At 38.1% G+C, this 19,366-nt stretch overlaps 1 protein-coding gene across 1 annotated transcript; it reads left to right on the forward strand.

Annotated features, from left to right (window-relative positions):
* The first annotated feature begins 2,023 nt into the window (after positions 1–2,023).
* On the forward strand, positions 2,024–18,017 carry ERCC5 (ERCC excision repair 5, endonuclease). Its single transcript, XM_071807216.1, has 15 exons — positions 2,024–2,533; positions 3,159–3,334; positions 3,852–3,967; positions 4,067–4,159; positions 6,711–6,771; positions 7,636–7,779; positions 8,655–8,862; positions 9,124–10,071; positions 10,475–10,707; positions 11,092–11,211; positions 12,077–12,290; positions 14,054–14,198; positions 15,039–15,239; positions 16,054–16,138; positions 17,353–18,017. The coding sequence occupies exons 1-15, from the start codon at positions 2,446–2,448 to the stop codon at positions 17,905–17,907; spliced, it is 3,387 nt and encodes a 1,128-aa protein (XP_071663317.1). The 5' UTR covers positions 2,024–2,445; the 3' UTR covers positions 17,908–18,017.
* Positions 18,018–19,366: the final 1,349 nt, after the last annotated feature.

Raw genomic sequence — 19,366 nt, forward strand, 5'->3', positions numbered from 1 at the left:
ATTGAACAAAACCCACGAGTTTTGAAAGTCTAGATATTTTCCAGATGAACTATTTTCAGACTTCATTTTTGCAAGCTGAGGAGTCAGATCTTCTTAGAATACTTCAGTGGTGTTCTTTAGGGTACTTCAGGCTTAGATGAGTTGTGTAAATGGCTCCTGCTTTTCCTTAATAATGATAGCTGCACTTAGGAACAGAGAGTTGGGTCTCTAATATCAGCCTGCTGCTGTTCTTTAATAGGTGTGTTGTGAGGGACCTGATTTTTACTGTCACTTTGTTTGCTTTTGGTTTAGGGACTCACACTTCATTAAGTAGGTGGGACTGATAAGAAGAACAAAACTTTTAGAAACCCCTAGGCATAAGCTAGCAAGACTAGGCCTAATGTGGTGAGAATAGGCATAATGTTACAGAAACCTAACAGAGAAACAATAGCTCTATGGAGACTGGACATGAGGCAAAGTGGGATGTCCTCAGTTTGCAAGCTGGGAAGTGTAATGTTCCACTAAATGAAGAAAGACCTACATGGCTTTTGCTGAGTAGCAGCACAAAATGGCAATATGCATGCTCAAGAAATCAGGTCAAGAAGCCAACACGGGGTGGGGGTACCAGGCTGTGAAGACACTGGGGACCACTAGAGACCCCTGATGAAGACCCTCGAATACCAAAGAAGGTCTTCCTGCAAAGGGTGGGGTTATGTAAATAACTTATGTTTAATGTATTAACTAAGCAGTAGAAACACGAATATGCAATAGGTGTATGTAATAAATACTAAGAAGAGTGAATCACACGCATGCTTGATTAGAGGAGTAATCTCCGAACGTCCGGTGCGCTGCAGTGAAAGTGCCTGCTTTTTAATGCTTTCAAAACAGCATTATAGAGTCTTTTTGCTGACTTTTTGATATCAGCCTCTCTAACAAATGAAAGATGTGTATCCTTGGGGACACGCTGCTGGCACTGGGCAGAGACTGCCGGCAGCTTTCCAGAGGGATTCCTGGGTGGGAGAAGCGGGTGCAGTGAGGTGCATGGGGGAGGTGCTGGGAGGGGAGTGGGAAGAAGGTTGGGCTGCAGGGTGTGTATCCTTGGCATCCTTCCAGCGAATCTTATGAGAACCGTGCAGCAGTGTTGCCAAAAAACCCAAAACCAACCAAACAAAAAAAAAGTGGGTTTTTTTTTTCTTTTTGTGACGCTGTGTTTGGCACCTCACCTCCGTGCAGGCGAGGGTTGGGGTGTATCAGAAGGGGGGTGGTTAGTAGGTCGAGACAGGTTCTCCTTCCCCTCTACTCTGCCATGGTGGGACACCATCTGGAATATTGTGTCCAGTTCTGGGCTCCCCAGTTCAAGAAGGACAGGGAACTGCTGGAGAGAGTCCAGTGTAGGGCAACAAAGATGATGAAGGGAGTGGAGCACATCCCATATGAGGAAAGGCTGAGGGAGCTGGGTCTCTAGCTTGGAGGAGACTGAGGGGTGATCTCATTAATGTTTACAAATATATAAAGGGTGAGTGTCAAGAGGATGGAGCCAGGCTCTTGTCGGTGACAACCAATTATAAGACAAAGGGTAATGGGTTCAAACTGGAACACAAGGGTGATGGAGCACTGGAACAGGCTGCCAAGGGAGGTTGTGAAGTCTCCTCTGGAGACATTCAAAACCCGCCTGGACACATTCCTGTGTAACCTCATCTAGAGGTGTTCCTGCTCTGGCAGGGGGATTGGACTCGATGATCTTTCGAGGTCCCTTCCAATTCCTCACATTCTGTGATTCTGAGGACCTGGCGGGCAGCCGCTGGTCTCCTCACTGTGGCCCCTCCGCCTGGGGTGTCCCACAGGCAGCCACGGGGGTCCCGCGGGGAGGGCAGCTGGAGCCTGGGCGGGGGTGGCTCCGGGCCCGTCAAAGCTCCTCGCCTGCTCGGCAGCGCGCCTGCCATGACAGCCCCGGCTCCGCCCCGCGAACTGCGCTTCCCGGCGGGCAGCGGGGCAGCGTTGGGAAAGCGCATGCGCACACAGCGCGGGAAAGGGCCGGTGAGTCTGCGCGGCCTCCCCAGCCCTCTCCTCATCCCTCTCCTCATCCCCTTCCGGACGGGCCCCTGATGCCGCTGCCGCTGTGCGGAGCGCCTCAGCGTGTCCCCGGGGCGGGGGGCGGTTGTCCAGGGACCATGGCGGTACCTGCAGAGGGAGAAGCCGAGGCTCCTCTGAAGCTGTCGGCCGGTCAGCAGCTGTAACGCTGCGCTTGACGGGATTTTTAAAAGGTTTTTCAGGTACCGGAAGGTGAGGGGATCGTCCGGAGCCGGCCCGAGTGGCTGCCGGGGCGTCCTCACCAGCCCAGCTCGCCTCGGTATTCCTGTTAGCAGTGGTACTGCGTTCTCGTTAATAAAGTTATCTAATCATTGGGATATTCCTTCTTTTCTTCCTCATCGACCACTCTTCTCTCAGAGTGGCTGAAAAAGGACAATGGGAGTCCAAGGACTTTGGAAACTGCTTGAATGTGCTGGGAGACCTATAAACCCAGAAACGCTGGAAGGAAAAATTCTTGCTGTTGGTATCCTTTAATAGTATAGCTGAGGAAACAGATTTCTGAGGGAGATTACTTTAACTATTTCCCTTATTTCTACACGATCTATTGTGTTTAGTTTTTTTGTTTTTTTTTTTTTAATTCAATCATGGCAATGTTTTGATAAGTAGCTTTAATGCTTTATAGTATGTGGAATACTAAGCTTTTTTTTTTTTTTTTCAAGATACATTTTTTATACCTTACTTACACAAATGTTGGGCTGTAGGGTATTGTGCTTTAGAAATAAATATGCTTCTCTCAGTAGGATTATAAGATGAAAAAGTTTAAATACTTTTGCATCAACTTTCCTATCATATATACTTGGTTAAATGCTGGAAAGCTGTGGAAAGAAGTTACCCTTCATTTATTTGTGAAAATAACTGGGGAGGTACTGCTTGCTGCACAGTTATTTCAATTCTGCTTCTTGTCCAGGGTAATAGTGGCAATATGTTTTTCTCTGAAGTTTACAAGTGTTTGGATAACCTTGGCTTTGATAAGCCAAGCCTGGAACACTGGGCAAAAGCCAATCAGTCAAGTATGTACGCTTTATAGAAACTATTAATATGACATATGCAGAAGATAGCACATTTTTTTCTCTTAACGGTTCTTTAAGATATCAGTATTTGGTTGAACCAAGCAATAAAGGGAGCCAGAGATCATGGTGGTAATTCCGTACGAAATGCTCACCTCCTCACTCTGTTTCATCGACTCTGCAAGTTACTTTTTTTCCGAATTCGGCCTGTCTTTGTTTTTGATGGAGAGGCACCGCTTCTGAAGAGACAAACCTTGGTAAGTACCTTTGCTGAGTCAATGCAATACAAAATAGGATACATGTCTGCTGATACTAAGTAACCATTTTCAGTTTCCTTCTTATTCTGCTTGTGATTGATTCTGAGCCACAAGGATGGAAGGCTTGAAGTGCACTGCTGTGCAAGTGTTCTTTGCAATCCTAGTCTTGGTCAGCTGTTGGAGATGCAACAGCTCCTTTTTGATATATTCAGATTTGATTTGCCTAGAAAACAAATTGCAGAGAGGTAAATGATGGCATATGCCTGAGTCTTGCTTCATAATGGACTTGAACACAACGGTCATGACCATTTGTACTCAGAAGCTGAAAACTGCTCCCGAGTCCCACAAAGGAAACCGACGTAGGGAGATTTGGAGGATCCGAAGGCTGTGTCCCCATTGATGTAGGATGAGTTAGGAGTTGCTTGTAGACACAGCGTACAGAACTATAACATAATTCACTGGATATGTATCTTCAGCATTCAGCAATATCTTGTTTGTGTTAATCTTATTTTCACAGGCTAAGCGAAGACAAAGAAAGGAAGTTGCCATCAGTGATTCTAGGAAAACTACAGAGAAACTCTTGAAAACGTTTTTGAAGAGACAAGTTATCAAAACTGCGCTTAAAGGCAAAAGGCAAGAACAAAAATTATTTTCCCCTTGTTTGTAAGTGATAGGTGAGTTTTTACGTAGCTGTTAATCAATATTGTATTTTTTTCTTTTTCTTGCCATAAGCAATGAAGCTTTTCCTAGTATTACACAAGTTCGAAGAGAAGAGATTGATGATATGTATGTATTGCCTTCTTTAGAGGATGAAGAGAAGAACAGGTAGGTAGAATTAAGAAAAATAACTGCAACAGTTATAATAAACTCAGATAAAAGTATAAGCCTCAGGTTTAGATTCTGCTGGAAGGCCTTTGACCCATGAGACTCCATAAAATATAAAGTATATCTCTCTAATTTATGTTTTCTTTCAGTTTCTTTTTGGGTAGTTTGGTTTATAGCTCTGAAAACAGAAGCCTTCTGGTTATATATGGAAGGGTCACAGAAGAAGCTTTCAGCCCACAGATTAAATTTCTACACTGGATTAATGTTTAAGGGTGAAAGTGCTACCTCAGTCTCTGTGGCCATATCTATATGACTGCATGGAACTGATTTATGCAAGCTTGGGTAGCTGGTGTGGAAATGCAGAGCTATCCATTAGATTACTCTTTGCACAACTTGTAAATACTTTTCTATACTTTACGTGCTGACCATGTAAGAATCAGTTAATGATTTAAACAGCAACAGTTGTCTTAATCTAGTTCTAACTGAGATAAGTCAGATCTGTTCAGATCTTTTTGACCTGTGTATGTATTTGTATGTGTGTGTGTGTGTGTTTGTATGTATATGTGCATATATGTGTCTGTGTGTGTCTTTGTATGTATATGTGTATATACGTGTGTCTGTGTGTGTCTTTGTATGTATATGTGTATATACGTGTGTCTGTGTGTGTCTTTGTATGTATGTGTACATATATGTGTGTCTGTGTGTCTTTGTATGTATATGTGTACATATATGTGTGTCTGTGTGTGTCTTTGTGTGTATATGTGTACATACATGTGTCTGTGTGTGTGTCTTTGTATGTATATGTGTACATATGTGTGTCTGTGTGTGTGTCTTTGTATGTATATGTGTACATATATGTGTGTCTGTGTGTGTGTCTTTGTATGTATATGTGTACATGTATGTGTGTCTGTGTGTGTGTATGTATGTGTACATGTATGTGTGTCTGTGTGTGTGTATGTGTATGTGTACATGTATGTGTGTCTGTGTGTGTGTATGTGTATGTGTACATGTATGTGTGTCTGTGTGTGTGTATGTGTATGTGTACATGTATGTGTGTCTGTGTGTGTGTATGTGTATGTGTACATGTATGTGTGTCTGTGTGTGTGTATGTGTATGTGTACATGTATGTGTGTCTGTGTGTGTGTATGTGTATGTGTACATGTATGTGTGTCTGTGTGTGTGTATGTGTATGTGTACATGTATGTGTGTCTGTGTGTGTGTATGTGTATGTGTACATGTATGTGTGTCTGTGTGTGTGTATGTGTATGTGTACATGTATGTGTGTTTGTGTGTGTGTATGTGTATGTGTACATGTATGTGTGTCTGTGTGTGTGTATGTGTATGTGTACATGTATGTGTGTCTGTGTGTGTGTATGTGTATGTGTACATGTATGTGTGTCTGTGTGTGTGTATGTGTATGTGTACATGTATGTGTGTCTGTGTGTGTGTATGTGTATGTGTACATGTATGTGTGTCTGTGTGTGTATATGTGTACATGTATGTGTGTCTGTGTGTGTATATGTGTACATGTATGTGTGTCTGTGTGTGTGTATGTATATGTGTACATATATGTGTGTCTGTGTGTGTGTATGTGTACATATATGTGTGTCTTTGTGTGTGTATGTGTACATATATGTGTGTCTTTGTATGTATATGTGTACATATATGTGTGTCTGTGTGTGTGTCTTTGTATGTATATGTGTACATGTATGTGTGTCTGTGTGTGTGTCTTTGTATGTATATGTGTACATGTATGTGTGTCTGTGTGTGTGTATGTATGTGTACATGTATGTGTGTCTGTGTGTGTGTATGTGTATGTGTACATGTATGTGTGTCTGTGTGTGTGTATGTGTATGTGTACATGTATGTGTGTCTGTGTGTGTGTATGTGTATGTGTACATGTATGTGTGTCTGTGTGTGTGTATGTGTATGTGTACATATATGTGTGTCTGTGTGTGTGTATGTATATGTGTACATATATGTGTGTCTGTGTGTGTATGTATATGTGTACATATATGTGTGTCTGTGTGTGTGTATGTATATGTGTACATATATGTGTGTCTGTGTGTGTGTATGTATATGTGTACATATATGTGTGTCTGTGTGTGTGTATGTATATGTGTACATATATGTGTGTCTGTGTGTGTGTATGTATATGTGTACATATATGTGTGTGTGTGTGTGTATGTATATGTGTACATATATGTGTGTCTGTGTGTGTGTATGTATATGTGTACATATATGTGTGTCTGTGTGTGTGTATGTATATGTGTACATATATGTGTGTCTGTGTGTGTGTATGTATATGTGTACATATATGTGTGTCTGTGTGTGTATATGTGTACATATATGTGTGTCTGTGTGTGTGTTTGTATGTATATGTGTACATATATGTGTGTCTGTGTGTGTGTTTGTGTGTATGTTCTTTGGTGTTGTGTGTGAATTTCTATACTTACTGGTGAAGGGTTGACAAATGTGCTTTTACTTAAAATAGGACTTTTATTTTCCTAACTAAATATCTAATTTTTTTTTTTCTCTTTGTGATTTTTAGCTCTGAGGAGGAAGAGGAAAAAGAATGGGAAGTGAGAATGAGCCAAAAAAAGATGTTGCAGGCAAGTGCATCCTGATTGCCCTGTTACTGTGAACAATCCCATCATTCATGAACTATGTTTAAAAAACAAACAAACAAAGAAGTTCAGAAAAAGTGTTTGGAGGTATAGGTCTTACTATAGCATTACTTATCAGGTGAACAAGTTAATTTTAAGTAGTGAATGAACTCCTGCTAATGAGGAAAAACAAATGTAATTTTTTCCACTAGAGCACAGCAAAATAGGCATTTCTTATGGTACATTTTTTTTCTTCTTACTACTTTCTCTGGACTTGTAAAGACAAAATTGTTTTTTGTAATAATATAAGTGAAATTATTCATTTATGCACATGTATGCACATATAAGACCACATATTTGACAAAATTCCTGTGCTTCTCCAAATATGAATTGATATTGAAGCACTTTGATCCTTGAATTTTCTTGGATAAATTCCTTATTCCCTTCTGATGTGCTGATCTCATGGCAAGAGGAGAAAAGAAATATTTAACCTAAGAAAAAGGCATCATGAATAATAAAATTATCTCTGCTTTTATCAAAGTAAAAAAAAAAAAAAGAGCTCTTGTAAATGCTGTTTATCTTTGAAGTAGTTCACATTCAGAAGGAGAACCTCTTTGGAAAGATAAGATCAGACTAGCTGAGGCTGTAGGACTTGCTTTTGCAATTTATACTAAATATCTTTATAAAAAGAACAAAACCCAGTTTCTTATATACTGTACATCAATAATTATGTACTCTGTTAGGTAGTCGTTACCTTATTTTTTTTTTTTCCCCTAACTGTTGTTATTTGAAATGATGCTCCAAATGTTTTATTGTCCTTGCTGTACTGTGATATAAAATACATGTTTGTGTTGTTTTCCATTTTTGTAGGAAGAGTTATGTGAAAATCCTAATTCTGTAGATATTGAATCAGAAGATTTCAACAAGCTGCCTCCGGAAATAAAACATGAGATCCTGACTGATATGAAAGAATTTACGAAGCGAAAAAGAACACTATTTGAAGCAATGCCAGAGGTAATATTTAAAGTAGTTTTCAAGCCTTCAGAATTGAGCTATTACAGTTAATACAGATGAAGACTACATAAGAGTATCACATCTGAAAAGCTTTATTACCTCTGTATTCAGAATCTTATCTCTTGATTTCCACTAAAATTGGCAGAGCTAATTCAGTTTGACAATAATGGAAAAAAAAAGAAAATCATGCTCTGTCTCATGCCTCATCAGCATTACATCCAGGATTTCAATTTTAAGAACATTTGACAGATGTGGATAAACCAGACAGAATGACCACAACTTGGATTCCAAACCCTCAGGTTGTTTGAGGAGCTGGCAGCTGGGAAAAGGCTTTTGTAGCTCAGGCAGGTGTGTTACCGAAGCCATTCAGAGACAAATAGGAAATCCCATAGTGTCACTTCTGCAACAGCTTTTCAGAGCACAGTTGGGTTTTAAAGGTGTAATATATGTTAGATCATATGATAGCTTGTGCCCGAGTGTAAGCTAACAACCGTCATAATAAAACCATCTACAGGTGGATTCTGTTATAATTGCAACGTTTTTAAGATGGGGACCTGCTCCTTTAGCTAGCAAATTTCGTTGATCATGTCACTAAGACGTGATTGTCACCTCATTGTGTTTAGCCATCATTCAGAACTACTTAATGGTACCTGTCAAAATTGTTGTGTGTTACCAGGCTAGTGTTGCTATGACTTGGCAGTACAGCAGTCAGTAAAAGACAAATGTTACCTGCTTAAAGGAAGCTCTTAAAATTCACTCCAGAGCATGGTAAATGAACTTGCTTAAAAGGCACAGCTAGTGTAATATTATTTGAATTGACTGGATCATTGTGTTTGTTTTTTGTTTTCTTCGTGTTGTTTTTTTTGTTTTTCAAGGAGTCCAATGACTTTTCCCAGTACCAACTTAGGGGTTTGCTTAAGAAAAGCAACCTCAATCGATGCATAGAAAATGTACAAAAAGAATTAAGCCAACAGCACTCAGGTGAAATCCAAACACAATATGAAAATGAAGGTGGTTTTGTGAGAGAAGTGGAATCTAGCAGGGTATTCTCTGAGGATACTTCTCACTATATCCTAATAAAAGGTATGCCAGGTCTTAATTTTGTAAAACTTCTTGTTTAGTGTGTGCAGTCCGCAGCTATCAGTTTTAAGAAAAACTTGAATATTATTTACGGGTGCATGTAACCAATACTTTTTATGAAATGTGCATTATTCTTAGACATAATTAACTGTGATCTATAAACGGGTAGAAAACTGGTTTATTAATCTTTATATAATGATGTCCATTATGTAAAAAGCATAAAGCAGTTTTTTACTAAAAAAATAATCAATAAAAAACTTTCAGGTATTCAAGCAAAAGAAGCTACAAGTGGAGACCTGGAAACTGCTGCAGGACCCTCATCAAAAATATTTGAATTTACTAAATTGATGAAAATCGATGAATCTCCTGCTGGTCCAAAGCCAGTTGCATCTGACAAGTTGCAGACAGAAAATGATAACAATGTGGTGACAGCACCACCCCCCTCTCCTCGGACTTTGCTTGCTATCCAGGCAGCTATGGTAGAAAGCAGTTCAGAAGAAGAACTGGGGGATGAAGATACAGGACGATTGAATGTGGACCAATCTGTAGAGGAAGGCAGTGTGTCCCCAAGAACGCTGCAGGCAATTCGGCAAGCTCTGAGTGATGGTGATAAAAGGGAGGAAGTTGTTACTGTTAGAACTGATGGAGTGCTACCACAAAGATCAGAAGTGAAGGATTTTCTGCTTAGTAGCTCAGATGAAGAAGATCAGATTCTTGAAGTTAAGGAGGGAAAAAAATTACCTACATCTGCAATTCATTCATCAAACCAAGTGACTATGCAGGACACCGAACTTAAACAAAAGAATCAGGAGTTGGAAAAAAATCACATTACACCCAAGGACACCGGTATATGCAGAACTGAAAATTATTCTTTTATTGACAATAGTAAAAAAGGGAAAGATGATGTAGACAAAGAGGATGGTTCCAAAATGGACTTAAATTCTTTGGGAGATAAGGATATAAACTTGTGCACACAGAAGCCAAGCTGTTCCCCTGTACAAACTAGTATAGGGGCTTTGATTCATGCTGAAACAACAGACTTGTCTAAAAAAGAGGAAAATTTGAAAATTTCTGAAAATACAGAGGAAATAATTTCACAAACAGAAGAAAATATATCTGAGGTACAAAAGGATGTTAGATTTTTTCCAGAAGCAAAAGGTCTTGAGGAGGAAAGAGAAGTGATATCACAGTCTGAAGACAGTGATTCTGATGGTATGTGCTTTTTAATTGTGTAAAAATATAAGAAAATAGGACCTAATTGTATTTGTAACCGGTTGAAAATAACCTTTTCTCCTAGTAATAAATGCTTTAAAATACTTTTATTCCTACTGATGTAGGAAGTGGGAAGAAAATCTGATCTGTGTTTTCCCTTGGGTGTTATGTTTTGTCATTGAAATCTGAGTATAGAATATGGAGAGTCAGGAAAACATGCTGTTCTGTACATTGAACTTAACAGGTGTATTAACGGTGAATCACTTAGTTTCTGTAATTTCATAATTCTTATATCTAGTTACTGCATATAGCAAAATGAAAAATCACTGCCCAAGTTAAAAATGCATACAGATACCTCTTTTTGAACAAACTGAAGCTTGAAATCTAAATTTTCCTTCAATAGGAAGCTTTATTGAAGTGGATACTGAAATCGGTAATGAGGCTGAGTCTTCTCCTAAATGTGATGAAGAACTTGGTGATAAAACAGCAGTTCCGGAAGCTGAGGCAGACAAGCATGATATTGTCACACAGGACTTGCTGAAGGAGTCTGATGAAGTGCAGTTGGCAAATGATCAGAATGTTGAAAAAGATGATGATGGTGAAGATGCAGCAGATGAGTGGCAAGACATCAGTTTGGTAACTTCTTGTTATTTGTTTTGAGCTGGTAATGAAGTGCTCTGTCCCCAAGCAATTTTTAGGGAAAATTATTGGAGAGCTTCTTACTGTTTCATTGCTTTCTCATGTATGTATTTCAATCTATGGAAACTGATTTTTCTTTAAATATGGTGGTTAACTGTAATCTCTCTGAATTCAGAGGGAAACTTTAAAGTTTTAGCACTCTGATGAAAAGACCTATCTCTGGTCTTATAATTTACTGCATTAGGGAAGCTATCATGAACTTCTAAATGTGAATTAATGGAGCGTATACTACTAGAATAATTGTACTTGGAGACTTAGTGCTTTACTTAACTAAATATTCCTGAATTATTGAAACGATGAAAACCTTGTTTTATTTTTCAGGAAGAGCTGGAAGGATTAGAAAATGACCTTTCTGCTGAGCAGAATATGCTTCATGCGCAAAAACAGCAGCAGGAGCGCGTTGCTGCTTCTGTAACGGGACAGATGTTCTTGGAAAGCCAGGTAGTACTTGTTGAACAATTTTGATTGGATATAGGCCAGAGGTGTCAAACTAATTTTCACCAGTGGCCGTATCAGCCTCGCAGTTGCCTTCGAAGGGCCAAATCTAATTTTAGGACTGTGTAAATGTGCGAATACTCACATTTATACAGTCCTAAAATTATATTCTGCCCTTTGAAATCAACTGTGAGGCTGATGTGGTCCCTAGTGAAAATGAGTTTGACACCCTTGATAGAGGATGATGTGGTCATCCCATCTACTCCAGTCAAACATTTTCTCAAAAGCTGTTTGTGACTTTGCTTAATTATAGGTAGGGGATATTTAACTGGGGTTAAATAATGTATTTCATAAAAGCAAATTGTGTAAAATGCATCAAAATGTATGTATATCAAAGCATCATCTAAAGGATGACTAGTCTGTCCAGTGTTTTCTACTTGATAGGAAAGTTTCTAATGTGTTTTCATACTGTTTTCTAAGCTAAGGTGACTATTTTTGTTGGTGTTTGTTTTTAACCTGCATCTTCATTTCATGGAGCCCACATAATTCTAATGCATGGACTTTTCTCCATGTTAAAGCAGTGGTTATGGAAAGCACAATATTTAAGTATGCTTATGTAATTAAGCTAGTAGATTCTCAAACTGTGTAGTAGCAATATGATCAAGTAGTGCTTGACTGATGAGGCACTGTCTACCCAAGAAAAGTGGGATTTCCCCCTTGACTTAACTGCGCTTGATGCTTTTTAGTGGAAATTAAGATTTTCTATGAAATATTAAATACCAGTGTGAATCTAGCAGTTTGAGTCAAGGAGAGGTATAATAGAAGTCCATTTTTCAGATGAAATACGAAGTGATTTTTCTCTATCCTACAGGAGCTTCTCCGTCTGTTTGGCATTCCATATATTGAAGCTCCAATGGAGGCAGAGGCACAATGTGCTGTACTGGACCTTACTGATCAGACCTCTGGGACAATTACCGATGACAGTGATGTGTGGTTATTTGGTGCACGACATGTTTATAAAAATTTCTTCAGTCAAAACAAATATGTGGAATATTATCAGTACGTTGATTTTCAAAACCAGCTAGGTAAGCCTCAGGTACTGATTTGTTAGATACAGTCTTTACTAAGACAGTGCTGCCATGTTGTCTTTTTGAAGTTGTGTTTCCTACAGAATTTTGTGTGTTTGTTATTACAATGCGTGTTCTTTGGAGAGTCTCTAAAGACGTTCCATTGGGTTCCTGTTTTTACTGCCAGATGACCCCTCTGATTTAACAGCTATTAGTTCCACTTGCATTTAATATACTGGTTTAGTGTGATGATCATTAAAGCTAGAGGTGTTAACTATGGTACCACTTTCTGTGTAAATGTCAGCATGACTTTTCTGACACGGTGGTAAAATTATATTCTATTGTCATCAGATTTATACACTTCTGGAAACTGAAATTAATTTTGGACATGTTGACACATAGGGTATTAGAAGAGGATCTAGCATATCCATATCCAGCTGTGTAAAAGGTTTTTTTTCATTTAAGTAATAGTGGCAGCTTTTTTCTTCTTTCAGATTGCTCTTGTGCCAGTCTAATCAAATTGTTGCTAATGATGTTGAACTATGAAACTTCAGTGTCACGTAGTATATTAAGGGAAACATGAGCCAATTTTAACTTACGCCTTTTTGAAGCAGAACTCTTAGAGTCAGTTTTGACATTCTAATGTCTTCTGCATGTAAAATTTCACAACATTTTTATGCGGTGAAAAATATGTCTTTTGTTTATTCTCCCAGCAAATTGATTGAAATATCTTTCCCCTACTTATACCTACTTAGGTATGCTCCAGTACGTTACTTGGAAAGGACTGCTGTAAAAGCATGTGTGTGGTGTTTGTTTTGCTTTGGTTTTTTTTTTTTTTTTTTGGTTCCTTGGTGTGTTTGTTTTGTTTTTTTTTTTAAGCTGTTATTGAAGCAATAAACCAGATTATTTATTTATTGGGGAAAAATAGTCACAATCGGTCCTCATGTCACTTTCCTCTGCAGTCTTGTACTTCTGCTCCTTCTCCATGCATTGTACAATTCTTTATTGACAGTTGATGGATATTGCTTTGTGTGCTTAGACACACATCCCTCCTTTTCTCCACTGTTTTCTTTCTTTTTTTTTTTTTTTTTAATGATTTTTTTTTAAGTCTAAACTCCTAAGGCTTATCACTGAAAATCAGTCTGGTTGACTTGGATCTCATAATGTACCAATTAGAAGTGGTCCACTGCGTTCTTCCTTCTTTTTAGCTGTTTCACAGGCTCTTTAAGTTGACTTAATAGCTGAAGTAGCACAGAGCAAAAGGCTTCCAGTTTGGGAACACTTTTAAGATGCAGAGACGTTGATATTATGGCCTGGAATTCAAGATTGAGGACTTGAATGTTTTTATTTTTGATTCAGGAGTTACTGAATTCAGCTCAGAAGTAGATGAAAGCAGGACAGTAACTGGAGAAACTTATGTAAAATAATATCTCTTAGCTCTTTTAAAACCCAGAATTTCCCAATGGTCTTTATATTGTAACATTTTAATTTAGGCAAGATGTATTTACCAATTTAGCATAGTTTAGCACAGCTACTGGTGCTTCTGATGCTTGAGCTAGCTGTTGGTTATCAACACTGCTCCAAAATATAATTTAGCAGATTCTGATGTTGAATTAAATGTAATTTTACAGAGTTAATATCTTTGTTTTCCTTTTGTTTTGTTTGTTTGTTGGTTTTTGTTTGTTTGTTTTTCCTTTCAGATAATATGTTATTTTTTAATTTGTAAGAGAACAGATGCTGAATCCCCTGGTTTTATTTGGTTTATGCACTTTCTTTTACAGGGTTGGATCGAAGCAAGCTAATTAATTTGGCATACTTGCTTGGAAGTGATTACACTGAGGGCATCCCAAACGTTGGCTTTGTAACAGCGATGGAGATTTTAAATGAGTTTCCTGGGCATGGACTGGAACCTCTCTTAAAATTTGCGTATGCTTCATTCTATTTTGCTTTTTTTTGGCTCTCCATAACACAAATATTAATGAATATACTTTTCTGTGGCTTAAACACACAACAAAACAAATGACCATTATTAAGGAGACTACATTAACTGTTAAATATCTGACTCCATTATATCATTATTTGAAATGGCAGGTAAATAAGGTGACATGTTGATACAGCAATTACAGTGAGACTAATGAAGACGATAGAACAGCTATAGAACTGTGCAACGACCTCTGAGTTCATTGCAGAGCTGGATCCCTAGTGGAGTGGAGGTTGTTTGTCCCTGAATTTGTGAGAAGGTGCTGTAGCTTGCTCGTAGAGAAAAAGACTTGATGACTTGATGAGTGAGGAATGGATGACCTGGAAAGAGACAGACAGGTAGGCTGTGGGGAAGAACAAAATTTGAAGAGGGCCAAGCCAGTTGTATTAGCAATGGTGAGGATGGTTAGAAGCCTTGTTTTTGTTTTGATTTAACCAAAAAAATCTCCAAAATGATCACTTTATATGGAACATCCTTCCCAAGTGAGGCTGAATTCAGGGCCTTCTGAATGTAGGGCTTCTGGCAGCTTATGGGGAATCCAGGTGATGTTTGCTACTGTGGCTTACAATGGCTGCATTTACTCTGTGTTTTGTCTTTTCTGTTTTCAGATTAATTGTCCCTTTGTCTATTTTTATTTGAAATTTCCCACCTCATCTCGTGCAGTAACTAAAGTAGGGAAACTAATCAAGGCTACTGAAATTGGCATGGTGGCTCTTGATAGTCGAAATTGTATTTTATGTAGGCAAATAAATACTTCCTTTTTTTTTTTTTCTCTCTCTCTCCAGTGAGTGGTGGAATGAGACTCAGAAGAATAAGAAATTGAGACCTAATCCACATGACACCAAAGTCAAAAAGAAGTTGCGGGAGCTGCAGCTTTCTTCAGGTTTCCCAAATCCAGCAGTGGCAGAGGCATACCTGAAGCCTGTGGTGGATGAGTCAAGGAGTTCATTCACCTGGGGGAAGCCTGATGTAGAGCAGATCAGAGAATATCCTTTTACTATAGGGCTGCTTCACTTGGCCTGCATAAAGAGTCTCATAGCTGGACCGACTAGTTTGTTGTGGTGTTACACTTCTGTAACTGTTCTGGGTCTATTTCTAGACTTAGAGTGGGATTGTTTGCACACTCCTGATGTACATTTGCTGTCTTTCACAAATGAGTTTCAAAACCTAGTCAGAAATGGTGATTCAGTCTGCGCTTTATCCCTAGCCATTCACTGCATTTCTTGCAATTATGTCTGTCTCTTGCATCTGCTGCAACTTGAGCTGCCGTGGATTATTAAAAAGTAGATGGCAATGCATGCAGAGCTAATAGTTTTTTAAGTGGTAAATAAAACTTCTGATGTGTGCAAGTATAAAAATAAGGTTTATTTATAGCTATTTTGCCTTATGGCAGTACTGTATAGCCAGAATGAGTTCTGTGTTCACTGAGACATGCTTTTGGAAATGATGATATTAGAGAAGTTCTATAACTAATAAAGATCACAGAATCATAGAATGTCCTGAGTTGGAAGCGACCCACAAGGGTAATAGAGTCCAACTCCTGTCTCGGCATATGACAACCCCCAAAATTCACACCATGAGATATAAGTGTGATTAAGATACATAGTGTAATATTGGAACCATCCATGTAAGTCAGCTGTAATAAACTTAGAGTATTTTCTCTGGTTTTGTAATAGAAAAGGCTTTGAAGTAGAATAACTTTCCTCCAGACATTGTTTATTTGAGGAATTTTCATTTTATGTGTTTTACAAAATACTAGTATTAAACAGCCATTTTGTAAAGTTCCTTAACTTTCTGCACATTCTGTCAGGATCACTTTGGCTGGACTAAGACAAAGGTAGATGAAATCCTTTTGCCTGTGATAAAACAGCTGAACCTGCAGCAGGTAAAGTATGTAAAACTATGTATAGTTTAAGGGTAACTGGAAAGCTGTGAGAGAAGCATTTTAAAATGAACAGCAAAACTGTAAAATACATTTCTCAGAAACTGGGCTTTGGCCAGTTGCAAATTTTGTTGTCTATCGAGCACCTATCTCAAGTCCAGGTTGCTGTTTGTTCTGGATGTAGCTGAAACCACAGGTACCTCAAGCACCTTTAGTACTTTTAAAAGGCAGTGTGCTGTCTTTGGAAATGATTTATAAAAATGCCCCTAAGATTTTGGTGAAGTGAAACTGTCCATTTGGTACCATGTACAGAAGGAGTGCAGACTGCACCATTGGTTAAATGTCCATTACTAATATTACTCTAATTTCCAAATAAATGTATTGTCAACATTGTAAAACTTTAAAGTGACTAGTGGTGTATTCTGTGATACTGTGAAAGTCAGTTGTAAAACTGATCACCTAAGGTCACATTCTTTTCTTCTTCTGCTGTGAGCAAGATAGATACATTGTCTAAACCAGTCTTCTAGGTTCTCTCTATTGCTCAAAGGGGTGAAAGGTACCAAAACCTGTAATTAAGTCAGTATATTTTGACTGGAACATCTTTTGGAAGTGTCTGTCTCTCTTAGACAATTTTATGGAGAATATAGGTGACTAGCTTAATCGATACAGCAAGCCTAGATGTGGCTGGATAACACAGACCCATTGTGTGTAACTAGTACTAGTTCTCCTCTCAAATCTTGATACTGTAGCAGCATGTGTTACCCTGACCTAGAGTAAAATTGACCGAATTTGGTTGCACTAGCATATGCAAATGTCAAGTGCACTTAAAACATTTGGTTAGTAAACATTCTGTTGTTTTAACAGCTTGAAACTAAGGATGTGTTTGAAGGAAATATTTAAGAGCACTACAGACATCACTGTTTTAGGGTTGAAAATAGCAACATATGTCTGATCATTAGTGCCACAATGTTTATAAAATTTCACTGGAGTTGGTTTATTATTTAGTTTCTGTAAAGGTTCTTGTTACATATTTTATTATTAAAGTATAAGTATTACTATAGTAATGCATCTTATTGTTCACATCTATTTGCATGTGTATTAATTTTATTAGTCCATTGTCCTGCTTTATTTTGGGATACTTTAAATTATAGGTGAGATAACAACTGAGTTACCATCACAAGGCATCCAAAGGTGTTTGTGTGTTTTATTTTTGGTAGACTCAGCTTCGAATTGATTCATTCTTCAGACTAGAACAGCATGAAAGACAAGCTATTAAAAGTCAAAGGCTACGCAGAGCTGTGACTTGTCTGAAGAGAAAGGAGAAAGAAGAAGCCGATGAAATTCAGGAGGCTGCTGCTGCTATGGAGATTGAACTTAAACATGATGAGGAAAGGAAAGGGAAAAGTACTGCAGGCTGTGCACATCATCAAGCGCTGGCAACAGAAGTCCAAGGTGGAAAGAGAAGAAGAAAACATTCAGATTCCAGAAAAGAACATTTATATGGAGGTGGTTTTATTGGGAATTTGCACCTTTCAGAAACTTCTAGTGACTCCTCAGTAGAGGAATCAGAAAGCAGAGATTTAGGCAAAAGCAAAAGGAGGAAAAATGTCTCTACAGTTGGGACAGCAGACCATAAAGAGAAAAAGGGATGTAGTAGCTCAAGTGATGAGGATGAACTGAGTAATGTAGTCATGGTGACTGCCAAACCTGTGTTTGAGAACAGAAAAAAGAAATCACGGAGTAAAAGAGCAATAAAAAAGAAAAAGTCTTAAAGAAAAAAAGTCTTAAAAAAGAGAGACTCTGTGTTTTTATGACTTAAGCTTTGTAAATATTCTGATGAATTTTGGATTAAAAATAATAAATTATCCCTATTTGTCATGCATTTTGTGTCCAGAACTTAAATAGGAGGGATTTTAAACAATAAAAAAATATATATATATATTAGCACATTTACTCATGAAGACCTAGATTAGACTTTAAAGTTTTCTGTTTTAAGATTTTAAAATTGAGCCCAAATGTCATGTCTATTCATTTGCATTCTAACTGAGGCAAGAAAGCTGTTAAGATGATGTGCAAGCTGTTGCTCCCTTAACTTCAAACTTACATGAAATTTTGAAAACTACCTGGATTATTTCTAGGTACTGAGAGAAGGAAAATCAGTTGAATTAGTGTTGTTTTCCTTATTCACTGTTCCTGTCTCACAAGTTTTGTGCTTAAAGTAATGTTTCTTATTGAAGGGTTCATGAGACAATGTAAACCCTTGTAAATTCTCATGGAAAATCACACAGTACAGTAAGACCTTATAGAATCTGAGGTGCAGTAATTGTTTATGTTTCAAATGTAGATGTCATGTTTCTAGACGTGGAGGTACATGACCGTGTCCAAAGACAGAATTTGTCTGCAAAAGTGATTTTCAGAGGCAGCACTTAACACTGGATTAATTTGTGAGAGAAACACTGTGTTAAGCTCAGAATTCCCCCCCACCTCACTTGTCTCTCTGAACAGTTGTAGAATTTCCTTACAGCTCCTGTAGACTGAGATGGAAAAGCACTGAATGCTTGCAGTTGTACTTGTGCTCTTACATTACCTTTTAGACCTCCTTGCTCCTTCTGTCTTCTCATTTAATATTTCTACTTCATATCTTTTTGTTACATTGTGTGAAAGTCTGAATCTGTACAATTTAGTTTTATATGAAACATTAGCCTCCCCTAAAAGGACTGAGGTGAACTGGGTAGAATTTGGCCCTTATAGCTGCAGAGAGTCTAATACTTCATGCACAGTGTTTACTGGGATATGACTTTTATGAAAGATTATGGTATTTTAAGCAAATTCTCAGCCTGGACAGTCAGTTTACAGCAGTACTTTCTAAATCAGTTATTAGTATTACTGAATTTTGCTTTAAAAGTGTAGCTTGGGTCTTGATGATGTGTTTGATAGTTTCTAAATGTAGTAGAGATCCTATTAATTTATTCTGCCAAGAATGGTAAAGCACACAGACCTTTAGTTCTCTGTAGGGCTTATTTAATATTCTTGTTCAATTGCCACCTACAAACCCCTGTTGAGGTTGGAGTCTAATTTTACTAAAAATTGTGTAACGTAAGAGACAGTTCCTGTGTCGAATTGATTATGGTCTGAATAAGAGGCGTCTTAAAGATATACCTGTGTTTGTTCCTGTGGCAGTAAGTGGTTGTGATCTGTTGAGCAAATGCACATCTCGTATGTGCAAAAGAG

The sequence above is a fragment of the Patagioenas fasciata genome, chromosome 1 (genome assembly GCF_037038585.1).
Source record: "Patagioenas fasciata isolate bPatFas1 chromosome 1, bPatFas1.hap1, whole genome shotgun sequence".
Classification (NCBI taxonomy): Eukaryota; Metazoa; Chordata; class Aves; order Columbiformes; family Columbidae; genus Patagioenas; species Patagioenas fasciata.